Here is a 20,297-nt window from a genome sequence, read left to right as displayed (position 1 = left end):
CCAGTACTACACTCACTGGAACATTGCGGCCCCACTCCAGTGAAGTATCCGCGTTCATTCAAACTGTGATCGCACAGCTGAGAGAGGTTACCACCTGTCTGTTCATACCCCACGTCACACGTCCATAGGAGTGACTGATCGAACGGCACTTCTGTCAAACCGCCCAGCGTGTATCCTGCGTTGGGCACAGTCTTTAGCACTGACGTATTACATGTCACAGCTATACACACAAACACAGACACACACACACACACAGGAGAGCATAGGGGAAAGAGAGAGAGAGAGAAAGAGAGAGAGAGAGAGAGAGAGAGAGAGAGAGAGAGAGAGAGAGAGAGAGAGAGAGAGAGAGAGAGAGAGAGAGAGAGAGAGAGAGAGAGAGAGGGAGAGAGAGGGAGAGAGAGAGAGAGAGAAGCAAAGGAGACAGGAAGACTATTACAAGAATCAACTATAGCAGTAAAACATGATCAAGTGCTGCGTTGGAGTTTGCAGACAATTAGAGCAGACATGATCATAGCAAAACCATTGCGTACACAGCCACACAGCCAGCACGTTTCCCTGATGAAATCCTCCTAGGCAAGCATTTGGAGGAACTGAAGCCGTTTTGTGTAGCCATGAATAATTCGCTACAATCATGGCAAGGCAACAATGGGGCTACGAGGTTTCCTAAACCGCCCGAAAGCATAAAATTCATAGTGCTCTAAATGCAATAAACACAGTGAGCGTTGCACCAGAGTAGATAGATTTGATGCGAACCAGAAAGAGTGTTCAGCCATGCCGAGGCAAGGCAGCGCAACAGCCAAGCGCCTCACAAGCACCTACAGAGTATGAGTGCAAGCAAGGGTACTTAGTGCACGACAACTCCACCTACCTTGACACACGGGCAGAGGGCTGCTCCAGTTGCGATGCTCCGTGCACGACGCATTGGCAGCGCCCACACGATAGTAGCCGACAGCGCAGTCAAACGTGACCAGCAACCCGTAGCGGTAAATTTCAGCAATAGTGCTGCTGCTGCTGGTATTTTGCATTCTGTGGGATGAGTTCGTTGCTGTAGTTGGTAGTGGTGGAGTGTGGGTCAGAGGGAAAGGCGAAGGGCACTTTACAGCTGTAGAAGGGAGAGAGAGAGAGAGAGAGAGAGAGAGAGAGAGAGAGAGAGAGAGAGAGAGAGAGAGAGAGAGAGAGAGAGAGAAGAGAGAGAGAAGAGACAAACACACGCAGCAGAATATGGTAAGCCAACAGGACTATAGAATCAGATGCACACCAAGCGGCTCAGCACTGTTCGGCCACCATTCGCACTGTGAAATCCGGTGGCCGACAGCACGCTGCTGCTCCACCAGGAGTCAAACATCTCAGCAATCCAAGCCAGATCAATCGATGTTCAGGATGATTCTTGCCCATGAATAGAGATGTCGTATCCCGAGAATGACACACCATCATACTTTACATCAACAAATATTCGGCGTATATTTATTTTCGCCTATTTTCGGCCTGGGCTTTTTTGGCCGAAAATATCTTGCGGCCGAAATTTTGCTTTGCAAGTTTCAGTGTGACAGTGTATACAGGCAGCAGCAGTACAGGGTGAAATTTGAATGCGGCCGAGATGTGTTTTAGTCCTGGGAGGCCGAAATTCGAAGGCGCCGAAAATTTGTACTTCGAAGTAGACTTACAGTAGATACTAGAGCACAGACATGTGATTCTTGCCAATGCACAACACAAGACGGGACAGGCAATAGAAACTCATGAAAAAAGCGACAGCTCTGGAGTGCAGTTAATCACAGCGGCACATACGGCACAATGCCGACGGTGAGAGTGAACGTCTAAACTCACCGACACAGTCGGGAACATCAGCGCTCCACTGCCGGTCCGCCATGCACGTCAACCGGCTGCTTGCCGACTGATTCTGCAGCTCATAACCAACGTCACAGTGCACTTGTACAACATCTTCGTGTCGAATTCCAGGGCCAGTAACCGAGCCGTATGCTGGACGCGGGACAGGGCACGACACCTTGGTACAGGCAACGCTGACACCAAACGGTCCAATCCAGGTACTGTCCAAAAAGCACTGGAAGCCGTTGGGAACGTTTGCCACCAGCTCATACCCGGAATCACACCCGGGATACGTTCTCTCGCCGTAGAAGCCGGTGCCGTTGTTCGTGTAGTAGCCGTTCAACAGAGGCGGCAATGGCGGACAGCGGATGACCTCGCAGTGCAGCGGCTTGTCGGACCAGTAGCCATTCTCCTGACACTGTAGCGTGTGCGTGCCGGATGCCGACGCATGGCCAGCCAGGCAGTAGTACGACTGAACGGAGCCATAGCTAGTGCCGCTTCCACGCTGCACGGTGTTGTTGCCCCGCGGCGCCGGTCCGCAGTCCACCGGCTGGCAGTTGGGCTCGAACGGCGGCTGCCACTCGCCGTACGTGCACACGGACCGCAGAGAGGTGTTGCTGAACGCGCCGAGTGCGCATTCCGTCAGGATCACGGCGCCGTGCCGCAGCGTGATGTTCCTGCGGAAGCGGCCCTGTGTGGTGAACGTGTACAGGGCGTTTGCCGGCGCGGGTATGTCCGTGTTGCATGCTTTCACCGCGTCTGCAAATACGCGTATGGAACGTCGACAACGTGTTGAGGGACATCCAGTCATGCAAACAGCCATGCACACACACCGACGCACACACACACACACACACACACACACACACACACACACACACACACAGACGGACACACAGATAGACGGACAGATGCACATACAGACAGACAGAAAGATATACAGACAGACATACGGACAGACAGGCAATTAAGCAAAAGCTTGATTTTCCAAACGAAGACAAACAAGCACTGGTTCAGCCAAAGGATTCACACAATACAAGGGTAGATAGCCGAGCCACACAACTGGAGCAGGACTAGGGTAAGTCTAGAGGGTGTGTCAGGATACACAAGTCACTGAGGAGTCTCAAAATAGAAGCAGAGTCTTATTGCCTCCCACCACAGAGACTTGCATAGCATGCAGGGCAGCTCTTCAAAAAGGAGAACACATTGAAGAAAACAGGATGAAAAGGACATGAAAGTAAAAGTGAGCTTTTACACAATTCCGCCCATTCGCCGTCCGTATACTCACTCACCTTCACAGACCGGGAGAGCCTGCGACCAGCTGCCGTTGGCCAAGCAAACCAGCACTGGCAAGTCTGTACGCAGCTGATAGCCGAACGTGCACTGGTACGTGACCATACTCTGGTAGTGGAACGTCGAGCCGTGACGCACGCCATTGGCTACCTGGCCCGGGTCGGGACAGGTTACGACTGAGATGCAGAAAGACGAAACAAACCAAAAAAGGAACAAGGAACAGAGGTCACACAAAGATACAGGTCAACACTGAATGTCAAATTCCTCACTTGTCAATAGTGTCACAGCACTCACTACGTCCTATCAGACATCACTCAGCCGAAAAGACGATTCTTTGTCTTGCATAACAACACTTGCAGCATCTCCCAACCACCACCAGAAATTCAATAAAATCCCTCTCATGATGTAACCACACATACTTACTGGAACAATACGGAGTTACTGGCGAGCTCCAGTCACCTGTTTCTTGGCAAACTTGCGTGGCATTGCCAACCAGTCTGTATCCAGTCGGGCATGAGTACAGTATGGTGGCAGTGTAGTCGAGAGAGGTCAGTGCACTGACGTTTGGGCTCCTGAGCGTGTGCGTGGGGAGCGATGGCACTGGACACTGCACGACTACGCATGGCAGAGCACAAAGGAGCAAACCAGGAAAACAGTAGTACGCATGTGCGCCTTTGAGTGGTACATAGCGCAATGGACACGTCGTGTGTAGTCAATCTTTTCGGATCTCAGCCAACGGCAAACGTGCAACATAGTTTGTACAGTGCCGCAGGTTACCCCCTATTTTACAACAACACAGTGTGTGTGGGGGGGGGGGGTGAGAGAGAGAGAGAGAGAGAGAGAGAGAGAGAGAGAGAGAGAGAGAGAGAGAGAGAGAGAGAGAGAGAGAGAGAGAGAGAGAGATAGAGAGAGAGACGGAGAGAGAGAGAGAGACGGAGAGAGAGAGAGAGATGGAGAGAGAGAGAGAGATGGAGAGACGGAGAGGAAGAGGGGATTGGAGTTGCAAATACATCTACAACGGGCACTCTACCAGGCACGAATGGCAATAAAACGGAATGAACATCTCGAGCAACATTGCAAACCCCATTAATGTTTGAAGAGCTTTTTGAACTCACTGTTGCAAGCAGCATCTGATCCACTCCATTGTCTAAGATCACCACACATACGCGCTGATGATCCACTCAAGATGAATCCCTTGTCACAGCTGAATGTGGTGATGGTTCCAAAGCTGAAATTCCCTCCGTTCAGCTCCGCACTGCCATTCACAGGACTCAACAACACTGGACATTCTATCAAACTACAGTTCAACACTGATGATGAGGAAGAGACAGACCAGGATCCGTTAGAAAAACACCTTGACTCGCGATGGCCATCGATAATTTCATATCCAGTACGACATTTATACCTGGCCACCCCGCCATAATCGGTCGACGTTGTAGACAGTTCAGTATTTTCTCCACTGGGTGGATTACCACACGATATAATCGTACAGTTTGGAAATGATGAATTCCATGTTTGATTGTGTTGACATAAAACTGAGAGTTCATCACTGGTTTCATATCCCACATCACATTGAAAACGTACCACACTTGTTACTGTGCTGTTTCTACTAGTGCTGCTACGATGTGCATTGCTATTGTCTACCATTGGACACTGTTTAGGAACACAGCTTGGTGTGGAGCTGTTCCAGGAACCATCAGCTTGACAGAACAACACACTGTTGCCCACCAGATCAAAGCCAACAGGACAATGGAACATCACAGATCTATTGTAGAAATGTTCATCCCCATGTCGGCTGATGTAGTCACTGTGCCCAGGATGATCACAGTTCATAGCTGCAGAGAGGAGAAATACGAAAAAAAATGAAAAAGTGTTGAGGAAGTCTCAGGCTGCACAAGCCACTAAGAGCAATTTCATAGCACTCCACCATTGAGGCTTAGATGACATGCATCTGAACAACAATAGGGCACACAATAAAGCCATTTCACATTCTTGTCACGTGACTGGATTCATGTAGAAACTACTGGAAAGTGATCATGGCATGTCGACAGTGGAAGCAACACGGCTGACGTCATTTGACCCATAGATGCAGGGGTTGAGTGGAGTTGGAACCAACATGGCTGTCCTGTGTATGGTCATGTGATAGATGCGAAACCACTCTTTAGATGGATTTAAAAAGATGCACGGGTTGTGAACGTGAATGTGTGCGTCTGCATACTCAAGTCAACATGCCACACGGGTTGTGAACGTGAATGTGTACGTCTGCATACTCAAGTCAACATGCCACACGAGTTCTCTCAGCAATATGCGTGCAACACAGAAAATGCTCCGCAAAAGTTCAGCTACAGACAGGAAGAATTATATGTGCGGACAGAACTGTTTCGTCCTTCGTGGACTCATCAGCGCAGCACAGAGATAACGAGGCCTAACTTGATGGCAATGAAACATAAATTTTCCAAAGCCAGATATAAACCAGGCCCGGATGTACCTTGCCAGAGTGCTCAAAACTGACACGTCAGTGAGCTCTGCATAACGCAATCGGCAAAGGCACTACCTCACATGAGAGCGCTCAACTACAACATATACGTGAGTGATACAACACACATGTGTGCTGTGAACTATCGAGACTTCGAAAAGACCATACCTGTGCAGTGTGGTGTGGGTGCAGTCCATGTAGCATTGGCCTGACATAGAATAATTGATGTACCGTTGAGTAGAAAACCACTATTACACTCATACTGGATGACATCAGTATAGCTACGAGCAGTAGTGTTACGTTGTCCATCCACTGGTATACCAGGATCAGTACATTGTATAGGTGAACATACAGGAACACTGCCAGTCAACATACCAACACCATTATTACTAACATCAACTACACAACTACGAACAAGATCACCACCAGCTAGCTCGTGACCAAGATCACAACTACCGGAAATTGTAGATCCAAAGGCAATGGGGAATACAATGCGTGGGTCGAACCGGAAATGCCCAACAGGAGATGGCTGCAAACACTCTACAGGCTTGCAGCCCGCCGACACAAGATCGAATCCTGTTGGCGTCCAACGATAAGTGCGAACACCACTCGCTGCTGTTGAGTCGAGAGAGCACGCATATTCGCCAGACAGCGTGCCATCTGCTGCAACGAAACCCGCATCGCACTTAACGCGCACGCGCGAGAGATACCCTGCAGAGGTATTAGCTACACTGGCATTGCTAACGCTGCCCAGGGCGACGCACCGGATTGGCTTGCACGCCGGGAGTGGGAAGGTTGAGTATGAGCCGCTCGCCAAGCAGGTAAAGTTAATAGCATGCACGCCAGCTGGCTGCAGTTCGTAGCCCACACTGCAGGTCATTGTGATGTTGTGACCGTAACTGCCACGGGCACTGGAGAACGCAGCGTTGTCCTGCGCAAGAGCCGGGCATCGCACAACTGCACAAGACAGGGCATAGAACAAGACAAGGATGAAACAGACATACATTGCGGATACAACATTGAGAATAGCAATACTCAGTATAAATTGCAAGCGCGCAGTACCGGCATGTGCCCCTAGGCCCTCGGCCTTGTACTTGTAATATGTTGTAGCCCGTCGGCCGTCGACGCGTCTGCAGTCATCACCGCACATTCAAATCCACCAAGATGAAAGAAATTTCAGACGATTTTCCAGCGTTCAGTTCAATACATGATGAAGAATAGCCTTCAGGGATGGACAAACGACATGTGCATGCACCGCAGGCATTCAGCGTGTGCACACCTGGTGAGACTGAACGGCACTTACTATGACAGCCGGGATGTTCCACAGTAAACAAACCATCACTATCGCACTGTGCGTGTGTAATGGAGGGTGTAGTGAGCAGGTATCCCACTTGACATGAATACTCTACAGTGGTATTCCAGTCATACACTGACAACATTGGTGTTACTAGAGATTCTGATGATAATGGTGGTGGTGCAAGACATGTGATTCCTGAAGAAGAGCACAGACAAACACACATACACACACAAACAAACACACACACACACAGGCAACATAGGTGTTACTAGAGATTCTGATGATGATGACAACACTCCTGATGATGGTGGTGGTGCAAGGCATGTGATTCCTGAAGAAGCAGAACACATTAGTCAAAATAGAAATCAATGAACGTGATCAAGGAGCAGATAAACCACTGGCAACGCGGACCGTATTCATACCACTGATCTCTTCTGATCTAGTCGGTGGACTCGACTGCATACCGTGCACCCAACTGCTTTCCCCTCTCTATCTAAACATGTACAGGTGCTCCGATATTAGGTTCAGTTGATCTTCACCGTAATGCTTTGCCTGGGTCTAGCCATACCCCGTTACGTGGGGAGACCGGAGAAAGCTGGTCATACTGCATACAACGACTTACTCGTGCAAGTAGGGACTGTCCCACTCCACGTCTTGTCGTCCTGACAACTAATCATGGCCGACCCAGCCGTCATGTTGTAACCAGGGAGACAGGAGTAGACGACGCTGCTTCCGTACGTGCTCAGGTTGCCTTGACGATCGGCAAATGGAACGCTTGGAATTGTCCCGCATTTGATGATAGTGCAAGCGGTGACATCACTTGACCAGAGACCGGTGCTCAGACAGGTGATCATGATGTCATCACTTCCACCCATGAGCTCATGGTTGGGGAAGCACCTGACCGTGGCGGTGTCACCGAATGCATAGTTGGAGGTGCGCGGTAAAACGAACGCTGACATCAAGTTGGTTATGTCGGGACATTGCACTCCTGTAGATTGGAGCGGAAGAAAAGAAAAGAAGATGCATTTAATAGTGCCCATAAAGTGCTGGTCTGCGTCGCTTGAAGCCAGCACACACTCAAAGCAATGGGTGTTGGCACATCAAACACACACACACACACACACACGCACGCACACACACACACACACACACACACGCACGCGCGCACACACACACACACACACACACACATACACACACACACACATACACACACATACACACATACACACACACACACACACACACACATACACACACACACACGCACGCACACACACGCACACACGCGCACACACACACACACACACATACACACACACACACACACACACACACACACACATGCGCGCGCACACACACACACACACACACACACACACACACACACACACATACACACACACACACATACACACACATACACACATACACACACACACACACACACACATACACACACACACACGCACGCACACACACGCACACACGCGCACACACACACACACACATACACACACACACACACACACACACACACACATGCGCGCGCACACACACACACACACACACACACACACACACACACACACACACACACACACACACACACACACACACACACACACACACACACACACACACACACACACACACACACACACACACACACACACACACACACACACACACACACACACACACACACACACACAGATCATAAGCACAGCATCTACATTGTATTTGAACCACATTACCTATAAGCACAAACACCCACACCCAAACAGACTCCCACGCACACTCCCTTCCTCCCTCACTACACACATACAGGCTATCCCTCAGTTGAATTGACAGGAAACCACGCAGCAGGAGAGTCCTAGTACAGTCCGTATCGCCTATAAGGTTGGCGGCTATAGTAATATACCGGATATAGTGATCAATTTCGCAAATTCATTTTCATTTGCCATACTGTACAAGCAGAAATATTCGTCTGGAATTTAATTTCGTCTTTTTCGTCCAATGAGCTTCGGGACTAAATTAAATGCCGGACGAATGTCGATTTGTCCAGCGCTTCAATACACTGTTATAGTCCATGGACTAAATTTTCAACCGGACGAAATCCCTTTCTTTGGAGTTGGACGAAATTATTGACCGACGAAATTTTCTGCCTGTACAGTAACTAAGTATACACAGTTATCGCGTATAGTAATAATCGTCATTAAGTAATATATCGCCTATAGTGATCAAATTCATATTTCAAGACCTTTATTACACTATTCTTGCATCGGTTTTAGTGATTGTAAAATCAAGCGATGTCAGAGGAGAACAGGGTGTTACTTCTTCGTAAAGAACTTGTCCAGTGAGTGTTGTTTGGTGAGTGTTGTTTGGTGAGTGTTGTTTGGTAAGTGTTGCTTGTACAAGTTGCCAAAATATGCCTCCATCATGAGGAAATCCTGATTTTGTGTGTCAGGAGCTACAGTCAGCTACATGACATTGTACAATCATGTACATGTATGTAGTGCGTATGTGCACGGCGCGCTGAGTCGTTTGACACCCCACTCGCATACATTGCATGCGGTCATAGTAATATATCGCTTTAAGTGATAAAATGCTCAAAATCAAACACCAACGCTATTGGCGATACTGACTGTACTAAATCCGATACCAGACGCGGAAAGTAGCACTCAAAACACCTTACTTCTACACGACGGCAGTGTTCCGTTGAAGTAGCCTCTCTGGTTTGTGGTATGCACACAGTACAGTGCGCTGTCACCACTGTGTAGGGAAAACCCCTCGTCACATGACCAAGTTACAGCCTGGCCGTAGGGTAGGTCAGCTGTGGTGTTGGCACGGTCGTGACTGCCGTTGGTGAGGGAAGGCAAGGTGGACAGGCTGCAGGTCACCGCTGTCAGATAGAAAGATTCAGACACAAGAGAGTTTCGCAAAGAGCAAGATGACACTGTACATAGTGTAACTGGAAGGCACCGTTACGAGTACCAGATAAAAGCACACACGGACTGTACAGTGCAAGAAACAAAAGCTTCCCCCAAAGAACCGCATACTAATACATGGCTTCTCTGTGGCAATGACACATGAACAAGCATGCACAAATATTCCAGGAACAGGGCTCAGCCTAGACACAACCGAATTTCCGCAACAACGCACACACGCGCGCGCACGCACACACGCACACACACACGAAACACACACACACACACACACACACACACACACACACACACAGCAACATCACAAATCCTCCACTCACGGTGACACGACGGAGGCATTGCACTCCAGCGGCCCTGCTGCGTACACATCACGCTGGCAGCACCAGTCAAGTAGAACCCAGCGGCACAGGTGTACGCATACATGGAGGAAAAGTCAAACGACACGTTAGCACTGGAAACAGCCATGGAGCTAGATGATCCGGGATACGTAGGAGGTGGTGGAAAACTGCAAGTCACTCCTACAGGGTCAGAATCCAAAAACGAAAAAGAGAAAAATATTGAAATCAGTTTACGCAGAGATCGCAATAGCACATCTTGAATATATTATAAATTGACTCGAAATCTGACTTGTTCCTTTGCACTTGCCTGCATTCCAACTGACAAGAAAGACTTGAAAGTATACCAGAGAAATTTTCAAATGTTGAACCTGAACTGTGACCTGTTTCTAATACAAGTAGTTCTATAGCACTTTCGTGTCCGAGGAAACTGACTCCCATTTGCCAGTGCAGTCACTAGCAGGAGAAACACACTGATGAAAAATGTCACGGCACGCTTGAGAATTGGGATGGGTGTTCCGCCATCATAGGAATGTCACCAACCTTGAATATTACACAGAACAGACATGCAAAGACTGGGACTGGCAAAGGATCACGTTCCGACTACAAGAATCCCATAATACTACATGAGCCGGTCACTCACTCACTCTTTCTGTCCCTGTCTCTCGTCTCTCTCTGTCGCTCTGTCTCTCTCTCTCTCTCCCTGTCTATGTTCTGGCTGTCTGGCTGTCGTGTCTATCTGCGTGCATGTGTGTGTGTGTGTGTGTGTGTGTGTGTGTGTGTGTGTCTGTCTGTCTGTCTGTCTGCCTGTATCTCTCTCTGTCTCCCTATCTCACACATCAATGATATAGTGTACTTACGCGTGCACGCCGGTGCAGGGCCACTCCACGTCCCATTAGCCTGGCACATCAGGTTCACAAACGCCAATCCGTCAAACGAGAATCCAGCATCACACGTGAACACAGCACGACTTTCAAAACGCACTCCATCCGACAGAGCGAGTGATCCGTTCGCTGGCGAGTACAGCATAGAACACTCGATCTTCTCGCAGGTCAACTGTGCAGGCGACCAGGTCTGATTGGCCTGGCATGTCACGGTAGCGCTGGCATTCGATGGCTGCTGTTCGTATCCTTGGTTACACACGCCGGTGACGTCGTCCTCAAACACGCCAGACACGTTGCTCCACGCGCCGTTGGACAATGGCGCTAGCTGGGGACATTGCGCCGGGAAGCAGTGCGGCACCAGCATGGACCACTGGGAGTCTCGTCGGCACGTGACGTTGAGTCGTGCGGCGCCCCACGTCCACGTGTAACCGTCACGGCACCAGAACTCGTACGTGTCGCCGCTGTGATTGCCCGCACCGCTGAACAGCGTGTTGTTTCCACCGGGAGGCCGCTCGCCCGGGCACTGCGGTTGCTCACAGGTGGGCTGGAACGGTGGCACAAGCTCGCCATTACGGCATACAGACACGCTGCTGGTATTGTTGGTGACATTGTAGTCGAGAACGCAGAGGCTGAGTATGACACCATTCTCGTACAGCACCTGTCCGGGCACGTAGTCGTTGCCGTCCGAAGTCACCACGATGGCGAACTTGGGCACGGTGATGTTGGCAGTGCATTCGTATGCTAGACGCATATACACACGTACACACACGGACACACACACAGATACAGACACACAGATACACACACACACAAAACATAGAAAGGTAAGAATGGCTACACCACAATTGTCAGACCCAGTGATCATTTGACCGCATACTTTCAACCTCACGAGCAACAACAACTCGCGAATAGCTACACTTTTTCATGCACGAGCAAGGGTGGTTATTCGCAAGGTTGACCCTAGTCCCAGCAGACATAGCACACCATTGATAATTTCCTGGAAATGTGTCACATGACCTGTACATCAGTCATGTGTCAAATATTTGCTTGACCCATGAAACATGAAAATGAATGAAAATGAAACTACCAAACTAGTAATCCACCCCATGATCACTACTGATGTGAATATATCAAAACAATAAGACATGGACCTGGAAATGGGGGTTCGACTTACAATCGGGGAAATACAGTACTGCAACACATACACACACGGATCCACCCAGCCCCCCCCCCCCCCCCACACACACATTAAAAAAACAACCAGCAAACAAACCTTGACAAGAGAGCGGAGCTGCAGACCAATTCCCATGCCGGGTACACGTGATGACGCTCTCACCACCGTTGCCATAGAAACCAGGCAAGCACTGGTAGCGAACATTGTGACGATAAGTAAATCCGGTGACGTGACGAGCTGCATTGGCAACGCTCCCCGGATCTGGACATGAGATTGCTACAATGATACGAAATGCACGTGCACATACAGACATGCAAGCACATACGTACGCATGCGCGTGCACACACACACGGTCGCACACAGAATCGGAAACAGCACAGAAAGGACAGGGACAAGCGAAATCCAAGCAATGCACCCTTGCTCACAGAAATGCAAAGCCATCATCTGCAAGCCAGGTGCGGCCAGGCAATAAACATGGAATGATCTAGCTCAAGGAACAATTTGTGATGGTTGCACTGGTGGTGCTGGTGTTAATGCTGGTGGCAGTAGTGGTGATGTCATTGGCCGGGTCATGGATTGGTATCAGATGAGCACCGCACATCAAAGACAGCAAAAAATCTCTTCTAAATGGGCAGAAATACTAATGCCTTGTGAGGCACTCACAGACCGTGACCAGCCACCAATTCAATAATCGAAAACATTTGCCGACAAAATCACCCTAAATGTCCAGTGAGGAGTTGGAAACGAATAGCAAGAGAGTCGTGTATCATATGCACTATGCATTAAACCAAAACGGGTCCCGTACCTGAGCAAGTAGGTTCATTGTGGTCCCACTGACCCCAGAGATCACACGTCTGTGTGCTGCTTCCAGATAACGCATACCCAGCGGAACAGGAGTATGAGAGGGTGCTGAGGTACGGTAGAGTGGATGGCAAGTAGCTGTTTACGAATGTTACTACAGCGCTACCAGCTGCTGAGTTGCTCAGTGCCCATAGCGTGTGTGCTGGCAAGCTGGGAGTAACACACACTATTGCTGCAGACAGGAACACAAGAATACACACACAAGAATACACACACTCAGACATGCCCATCGCTGAAGCGATGATAGCGAACAGCTACGTTAGACATAGTGTACAACTTGTGCTGGGATTACACCAGTCAACAGCTTGCAAGGCTGATGAATTGACTGCCACTAATTTTAGCCTGGTATCCACCACACAGCTGATTAAAGTGGCTTTTTCTGGCCAGTGAATCCCTATTTTTTATTTTTTATTTTTTTCATTTCTCACACACACACACACATGTGCAGGTGCATAGATGATTGGAACAATCCTCCAAAACACGTGCTACATTGTCAGATCCCCATAGGTACCATGCTTCCACAAGTCACACCACATCTTGTCAAATGAACAACTTCATATCCAAAAAGGCGGTTACGTTGTTTCTCCAACATACTACAAAGTAGTAGTCTATCAAGGAACATTGGTTCAACGGCAGGCGATACATTTGTGATAATATTATGCCAATTAACGTGCAACTAGACTTGGGAGGGCATTGCACACCATTAGCATACAAATCATATTACAATGTTTACACGGCAGGCAGGCCCTGAGCTCTGCAGGAGCACAGGTCACAGGTAACCGCACAACTTTGAACTTTGTACGCAACTACTCTGCAACATCCTCCCAAGTCAGGTTGCATGTTATTAGGCATATCATGAATCCGCGATGGGTAATTTTCGCATGTGCATGTCCACGTTCTCCTTACCTTCACACCGCGCAGCATGCCCATCCCACTGGCCACTAGTACCACACGTTCTTGACCGAGAGCCGTTCAACACAAAGCCAGGATCACAGGCAAAGGCGACCGTCGAGCCAAAGACGAAGCTGGACACATTGCTAGCGGTGCCGTTCTGCGGTGGCAGTAATGGCGGACAGGTGACGATTGCACAGCGCATGGCCATGCCAGACCAGGACCCGTTCGCCTGGCACACGACCTGACTATCCCCACTGCTGTGCGCGTATCCGATCAGACAGATGTAGTGGGCCACAGCAAGATAATCACTGGAGGAATTGTGCAGGCTGACGTGTTGACCGGCAGGTGGCTGACCGCATGATATCTTGGTGCAGGTCGGGAACGACGAGTTCCACGTCTGATTGTGCTGGCAAAGTACGTTCACGTCGTCCGCTGTTTCGTAACCGAAGTAGCACTGAAACCGAATAGCACTACCCACTGTGTAGTTAGTTGTGCTCGAGCGAAACGCGTTGGTGTTGTCAGGAGCCGTGCAGTGCTTGGGAACGCAGCGCGGTGTGGAGCCGTTCCAGGAGCCGTCCGCTTGACAGAACAACACACTGTTGCCCACCAGATCAAAGCCGACAGGACAATGGAACATCACAGATCTATTGTAGAAATGTTCATCTCCGTGTCGGCTGATGTAGTCACTGTGTCCAGGATGATCACAGTTCACAACTGCAGAAAAAAAGGAAACGAAAAACAGAGGTCATCCAGTGATCTTGAATAAAGAAGACAAACTTGGTGGTCTTCTGTCCCAGAGACACAGAGAGTTGATAAGCAAACATGTAAAGCATTCAGAATGTGACAACGCTGGTAAAAGACCATACCTGTACAGTGTGGTGTGGGTGCAGTCCATGTAGCATTGGCCTGGCATTGAATAATTGATGTACCGTTGAGTAGAAAACCACTATTACACTCATACTGGATGACATCAGTATAGCTATGAGCAGTAGTGTTACGTTGTCCATCCACTGGTATACCAGGATCAGTACATTGTATAGGTGAACATACAGGAACACTGCCAGTCAACATACCAACACCATTATTACTAACATCAACTACACAACTACGAACAAGATCACCGCCAGTTGGCTCATAGCCAGAAAGACATCGTAGAGAATGCACGTCGCCATAACGTATCACTGCGGGCGTTTGCCCAACCACCGCAGAGCCCGGAGGACTGCTCGGAGGCAGACAGGTCACGGGAGAACAACCGGCAGACCTGAGATCGGTCCCGGTCCCGGCGAAGGTCCAGTTGTAGACGACGGGCCGAGTGGTCGCGGTGGACACGTCTGTGCACGTGTAGTCACTACTCAGAGTGCCGCCTTCGCCGACGTACCCCGACAGGCATTCGATCTTCACCGTGTCTTGGTACGTCGCTGAGCTGCTACTCAAGCTGGCAAAGCTTAGATTGGCGGGCAGGGGAGGACATTGCGCTTGGACGTTGCACGCCGGTAGCGACCATAACGAATAGGAGCCGTTGGCCATGCAAGTGAAGCTGGTTATGTCGCGGCCGTCTGAAAATCGATATCCGCGATTACACGTCAGCGTCAGTGTTTGGCTAAACATGCCGCGACTGGCGGAGAGAATGCCGTTGGTCGGTGTGGGCAGCAGCGGACATTGTACAACTGCACAAAACAAAGGAGAATCATCACGCAAACAATACATCAATCGCTTAAAAGAGAGAAACAGAAGTCTGGGTCCAGAACGAAAGGGACATGCCCGCCTGTTTGACAACGAAAACATCAGGACTTGGGATTAGTAGGGTCCCTGAACTTGAACACTCCAACACACTGTCTATTTGCTGCATACGTCACATCGCCGTAAGGACGCGCCGCATAATTATCCCCGTATGTACAGAATGACATCACAGTATGTACAGAATGACAACACGCTATGTCTCTGCAGCAGGATACCGCAATGTCGCGTATTAAAGCCGGGCTTTTTCCTGTAGAAACCGATGTCAAGGCTTATATGCAAACCAGGTATTTCTATGTGTGACAACACCAAAACCAGGCTTATGTGCCGACAGTGCATCTTGAAAATCAGGCTTCTATTCAAAACAGGCTTCTATTCAAGAAAGGCTTCTACACGAGATAGGCTTTAATACAAGACACTACTGTATCATGGTATATACAGAATGGCATGACAACACGCTTCCGTAGCATGACGTCACGGCACGTCTCTGCAGCAACTGCACGTGCAGCATTCCCATGTGTACACACTCACTTTGGCAGGCAGGATGTTCACCGTCAAAGCTGCCGTCACCAGAGCAGGTGGCCGTCGCGTTACCCGATCTCAGCCGGTAGCCTTCTGAACACGAATACACGAGGACGACGAGATACGGGTACTGTGGCAGGACTGGAGAGATGACTTCATTGGTGGAGAGGGACGGGGGAGCACATGTTACAGCTGTGACAATAGTGAGAGAAACCAAAGGAGAGAGGAAGAGCAAAAGCATGGGCATACTAGCCTTCCAAATACAATAGTTTGCGGGTGGTTGTGATGAATACAGTCATGTACAGAAACGAAAAAGGGCCAAGGAACTACAAGTTACGCTATAATGTCCACTAACACCACCACCAGTTACTAAACAATCAGCTCATGCGATAACATTGCACGACACTGACCGACAGCACTGACGTCCCTCGGTCCTTTTTTTCTTTTCTATAAATTTATCTTTGGCTCTCCATCACGGTCGTGTACATTATCATTAAATTCATTATAGTCTGCAGCATTACGTCTACGACCAGTACAACAGAGGTTATAGGATGGCGTCAGCATTTGTATGAAGTGGCATCACAAGCAATGGCTCGCCAAATGCCAATCAAAACAAGCACAGTAAAAGCTGGTGTAAGCCACCTCTGGGTTTAGCGACCTCTGGGTTTAGCGACCACCACGTCCTGCTCTTAGCGACCTCTGGGTTTAGCGACCTCTGGGCTTAGCGACCTCTGGGTTTAGCGACCACCACGTCCTGCTCTTAGCGACCTCTGGGTTTAGCGACCTCTGGGCTTAGCGACCTCTGGGTTTAGCGACCACCACGTCCTGCTCTTAGCGACCTCTGGGCTTAGCGACCACCACGTCCTGCTCTTAACGGCCGTTTTTCCATGCACCGACAGTTCTACACAGACACTGTGGGACCTGGTTCTAAAGACCACCTGGCTCTAACGACCGCTTTTCCTTGCACCGTGGGGTGGTCGCTTAAACCAGGTTTTCCTGTATACGACGGCATCATCACATTGCCTTATATGGAGTGGCAAGCCGGTGCTTGTGAAGCTGCTCCGTACAAACACCTCAACTGATGACAACATCATATCAATGAGGTGGTTTGTGCGCGGTGGCAGAACAAGCACTGGCTTGCAACTCCGTACAAAGCGATGTGATGATGTCATCCCAATGACCTCTGGACTTGATCTGCAGGGAGGAGCATGTGTGCACGCAGGCTGTGGTGCAGGTGCTAAGTTAGTGTATGCATCCATAATTCCCTGCAACAAGCTGACACTGCAGGCAGCATCCAAACACAGAACTTCGCAGTACCACGGCTTGCAGGGTGGACAGCGAAACAAGCTGTCCTCTCAGCTCAGAACAAATCAGAACGGCAAAAGCACACGTCACGTATCACTTACGTTGGCACAGACCCGTCGTAGCTGTAGTCTGCCATACCCCAGCATAGGGGTGATTCACAACGCTCGTATCCTGAGCGCAGGACCACTTGCTACCACCACCGATGAAGCCAGGGTGGCAGACCAGGACGCCTTCGGAGCCGAGAGCGGAGGAGTTGCGCGTCGCCACGATACTTCCCCCAGGCGACACCGACGATGAGTTGGCGGCGCAGAACTGAGCGTCCACAATACATGGTTTGGGCGAGCAGAGTGCCGGCGACAGCTGATGACGCTGAGCACTACTCCCCTGATAATCCCAGAAGCAGGAGTGATTGTGCGAGTGTGCGAAGCATGGTGATGGTGTGTGGCCAGCTTTGCAGCGCAGCGGCTGCTCGGTGGCACCGAACGACAGCGCCTCCAAGTGCAGCAGTGAGTGGTTGACCTCGCACTGGACCGGCACGCACACGCTGGGATTGGCCGATACGAACGTCGTCCAGGCAACGGCCGCACCGGTGCCCGTCGGCACACACTGCGCGTTGATGCTGTTCACGTACGGGTGCTGGAAGCGCAGATGCGAGAACTCCAGTGACGACGAGACGCACGCAACACGCACCGAGGAACCGACGGGGTACGTCGCCCCCGTGCCGTTGCCCGTGACGGCAAACGTCCCGTCGTCCGGCGGAAAGTCAGTGCAATTGGACGGCATGCACACTGGTGGCCCGGTGCCATCGTCCGGGAGGCCGTGCCAGGTGTAGTTTGGGTACACGCAGCGACTCTCGACCGTGTCTCTGCCGCTCTTGAAGCTAAAACCGGGATTGCAGTGGTAGACGATGGGCAAGTGATAGGCGTCAGTCAGTTGAAAGACGATGTGAGCGTTTTCCAGTGAAGGTGGCTCTGTACAGTTGAGAGCTGGGAACAACAAGAAGAGGACAGAGCAGAATGCTTTGTAGAGTACAGAAAATCTGCCCTAACGGTACGCCCTTGGTGCAGCGGAAACTGTCCTGATGCAACAGGATTCCGCTTGATCCCGGGAGGCACGTTAGATCTATAGCAGTTTGGCGCATGACCATGTCATTGTGTCCGGTCAATGCAGAATTCCGCGTGGTACAGGGTCCAGCAAACACAGGTTTATTGCATTGCGACTTTTGCCACATGTTTCAACAGGAACAAGTGGGGGTCGTGGGAAAGGGATGAATATCTTGACCTTGTTTAAAGGTTTTGTTTCGTTATCAGGAGACGCACCTGCGCACATCTCTACAGAGATGATACTATGGTTAGGACTGCACTGCATACTAGTACACTGGGGATAAACACATCGACGTGTTGGTCAGTTAGTACGTGACAGTTACCCACGAATTAATTTTTACTTTGAAGTACTTGGCAAGCATCCTTTTACGCGCACACACACACACACACACACACACACACACACACACACACACACACACACACCAGCACGAGCACACACACACACACACACACACACACACACACACACACACCAGCACAAGCACACGCACACACTCACACACTCACACACACACTCACACACATACACACACACGTACGTTCACATGTTGGCACGTTGATCCACTCGGCAACGCTACCATTGGCCGGGCTGCACTCAGCCACGTTGGACGCTCCGGAAATCGTGTAGCTGCCAACATCACAACTGTACTTCACCTGTGTGAATACAGACACCGACCCAGGTGCAGGCGATGACCCATACGCGTATTGACCAGCAAACGAGCCGTAACCGCACTGTCCGATGAACGAATAGTTGCCGTTGGTGATATCGGGTGGAAGTGTGCAAGTCAGCGGCGAGCATCGGAACGGATCCGTGCGGAAATTACCGTCGGCACGGCATTGCAAGCTGAAATTGCCGGCCGACAGTCGGTAACCATAGTGACACGCGCCAGTAATGATGGTGGATTCTGGAAACGACGCCGACAGGTCCGGGTGCGAGGGGAAGTAGGCGAAGCGGGGCAGCGGCATGGGATAGCGGCACACCGCTCGGCATTCGGTGACGTAGTGGCCTGGCATTGTCACCACCTCCGCCGGGGTCCACTCGGCGTGTTGCCGCGGACGACGGATGCAGTGGTGGAGAGACTGGACAAAGCGCCATTCGCCGCCGTCGTCGCCGCCAGTCCCTTGTGCTTCAAGCCGCGCGGCAAGAGCCTGCGACTGGTTCGCACAGCTCAACGACACAACGTCGCCGACGGAAAACGATGCGTTGCTAGCCACCGCGACCGGCACGAAAGTGAAGTTGAGCGTCGGTGGCGATAAGCAGTGAAGTCGGACACACGCGGGCAGGGGTGACCAGCTGCCCTGAGAGCATGTGATGCTAGGGTCGAGCACATCGTCTCCACTCCCGCTGCCCGATTCATCGACATCATCATCGCTATCTTCCAAGTCGAATCCTGCACTGCAGGAAATGTTCACCGTGAGGCCGTGATGGTAGAAACCATTGGGCAGAGAGCCGCGGCACGCAGCAGCGCCATTCGGGACGGTTGGAGCGGGGCAGCCATAACCTGTGCAAGAAGCGTGCATGCGCCCAGAGACACACACATACACACACGCACACACACACATCCATACACGTGAACACACACACACACACACACACACACGCATGCACACATGTGGACACACATGGCAATGATGACAAGG

At 50.5% G+C, this 20,297-nt stretch overlaps 1 protein-coding gene and 1 long non-coding RNA gene across 2 annotated transcripts in view; both read right to left on the bottom strand.

Annotated features, from left to right (window-relative positions):
• Positions 1 to 44: 44 nt before the first annotated feature.
• Positions 45 to 1,959, bottom strand: LOC135819482 (uncharacterized). The gene is made up of 3 exons (XR_010553923.1): positions 1,825 to 1,959; positions 869 to 1,102; positions 45 to 220 (listed from the first exon to the last, which is right to left on the bottom strand). It is a non-coding gene; the product is annotated as an uncharacterized LOC135819482 (long non-coding RNA).
• A 100-nt stretch (positions 1,960 to 2,059) lies between these two features.
• The window catches only part of LOC135820079 (sushi, von Willebrand factor type A, EGF and pentraxin domain-containing protein 1-like), a gene marked incomplete at its 3' end in the record, with an annotated part of 22,726 nt that continues 4,488 nt past the window's right edge, over positions 2,060 to 20,297 (bottom strand). Inside the window, exons 4-20 of the mRNA XM_065333384.1 lie at positions 19,196 to 20,158; positions 17,652 to 18,536; positions 16,255 to 16,437; positions 14,853 to 15,653; positions 13,999 to 14,700; positions 13,037 to 13,264; positions 12,331 to 12,507; positions 11,034 to 11,798; positions 10,159 to 10,356; positions 9,589 to 9,795; positions 7,513 to 7,878; positions 6,897 to 7,085; positions 5,969 to 6,550; positions 4,707 to 4,952; positions 3,541 to 3,732; positions 3,117 to 3,293; positions 2,060 to 2,583 (exon numbers count right to left, since the gene is read on the bottom strand). Of these exons, the coding sequence (XP_065189456.1) occupies positions 2,060 to 2,583; positions 3,117 to 3,293; positions 3,541 to 3,732; positions 4,707 to 4,952; positions 5,969 to 6,550; positions 6,897 to 7,085; positions 7,513 to 7,878; positions 9,589 to 9,795; positions 10,159 to 10,356; positions 11,034 to 11,798; positions 12,331 to 12,507; positions 13,037 to 13,264; positions 13,999 to 14,700; positions 14,853 to 15,653; positions 16,255 to 16,437; positions 17,652 to 18,536; positions 19,196 to 20,158 (7,385 nt within the window). The remainder of the gene's footprint in view (positions 2,584 to 3,116; positions 3,294 to 3,540; positions 3,733 to 4,706; positions 4,953 to 5,968; positions 6,551 to 6,896; positions 7,086 to 7,512; positions 7,879 to 9,588; positions 9,796 to 10,158; positions 10,357 to 11,033; positions 11,799 to 12,330; positions 12,508 to 13,036; positions 13,265 to 13,998; positions 14,701 to 14,852; positions 15,654 to 16,254; positions 16,438 to 17,651; positions 18,537 to 19,195; positions 20,159 to 20,297) is intronic.

This window comes from Sycon ciliatum, chromosome 6 (assembly GCF_964019385.1).
Source record: "Sycon ciliatum chromosome 6, ocSycCili1.1, whole genome shotgun sequence".
Taxonomy (NCBI): Eukaryota; Metazoa; Porifera; class Calcarea; order Leucosolenida; family Sycettidae; genus Sycon; species Sycon ciliatum.
This window is presented reverse-complemented; position numbering and strand designations above follow the sequence as displayed.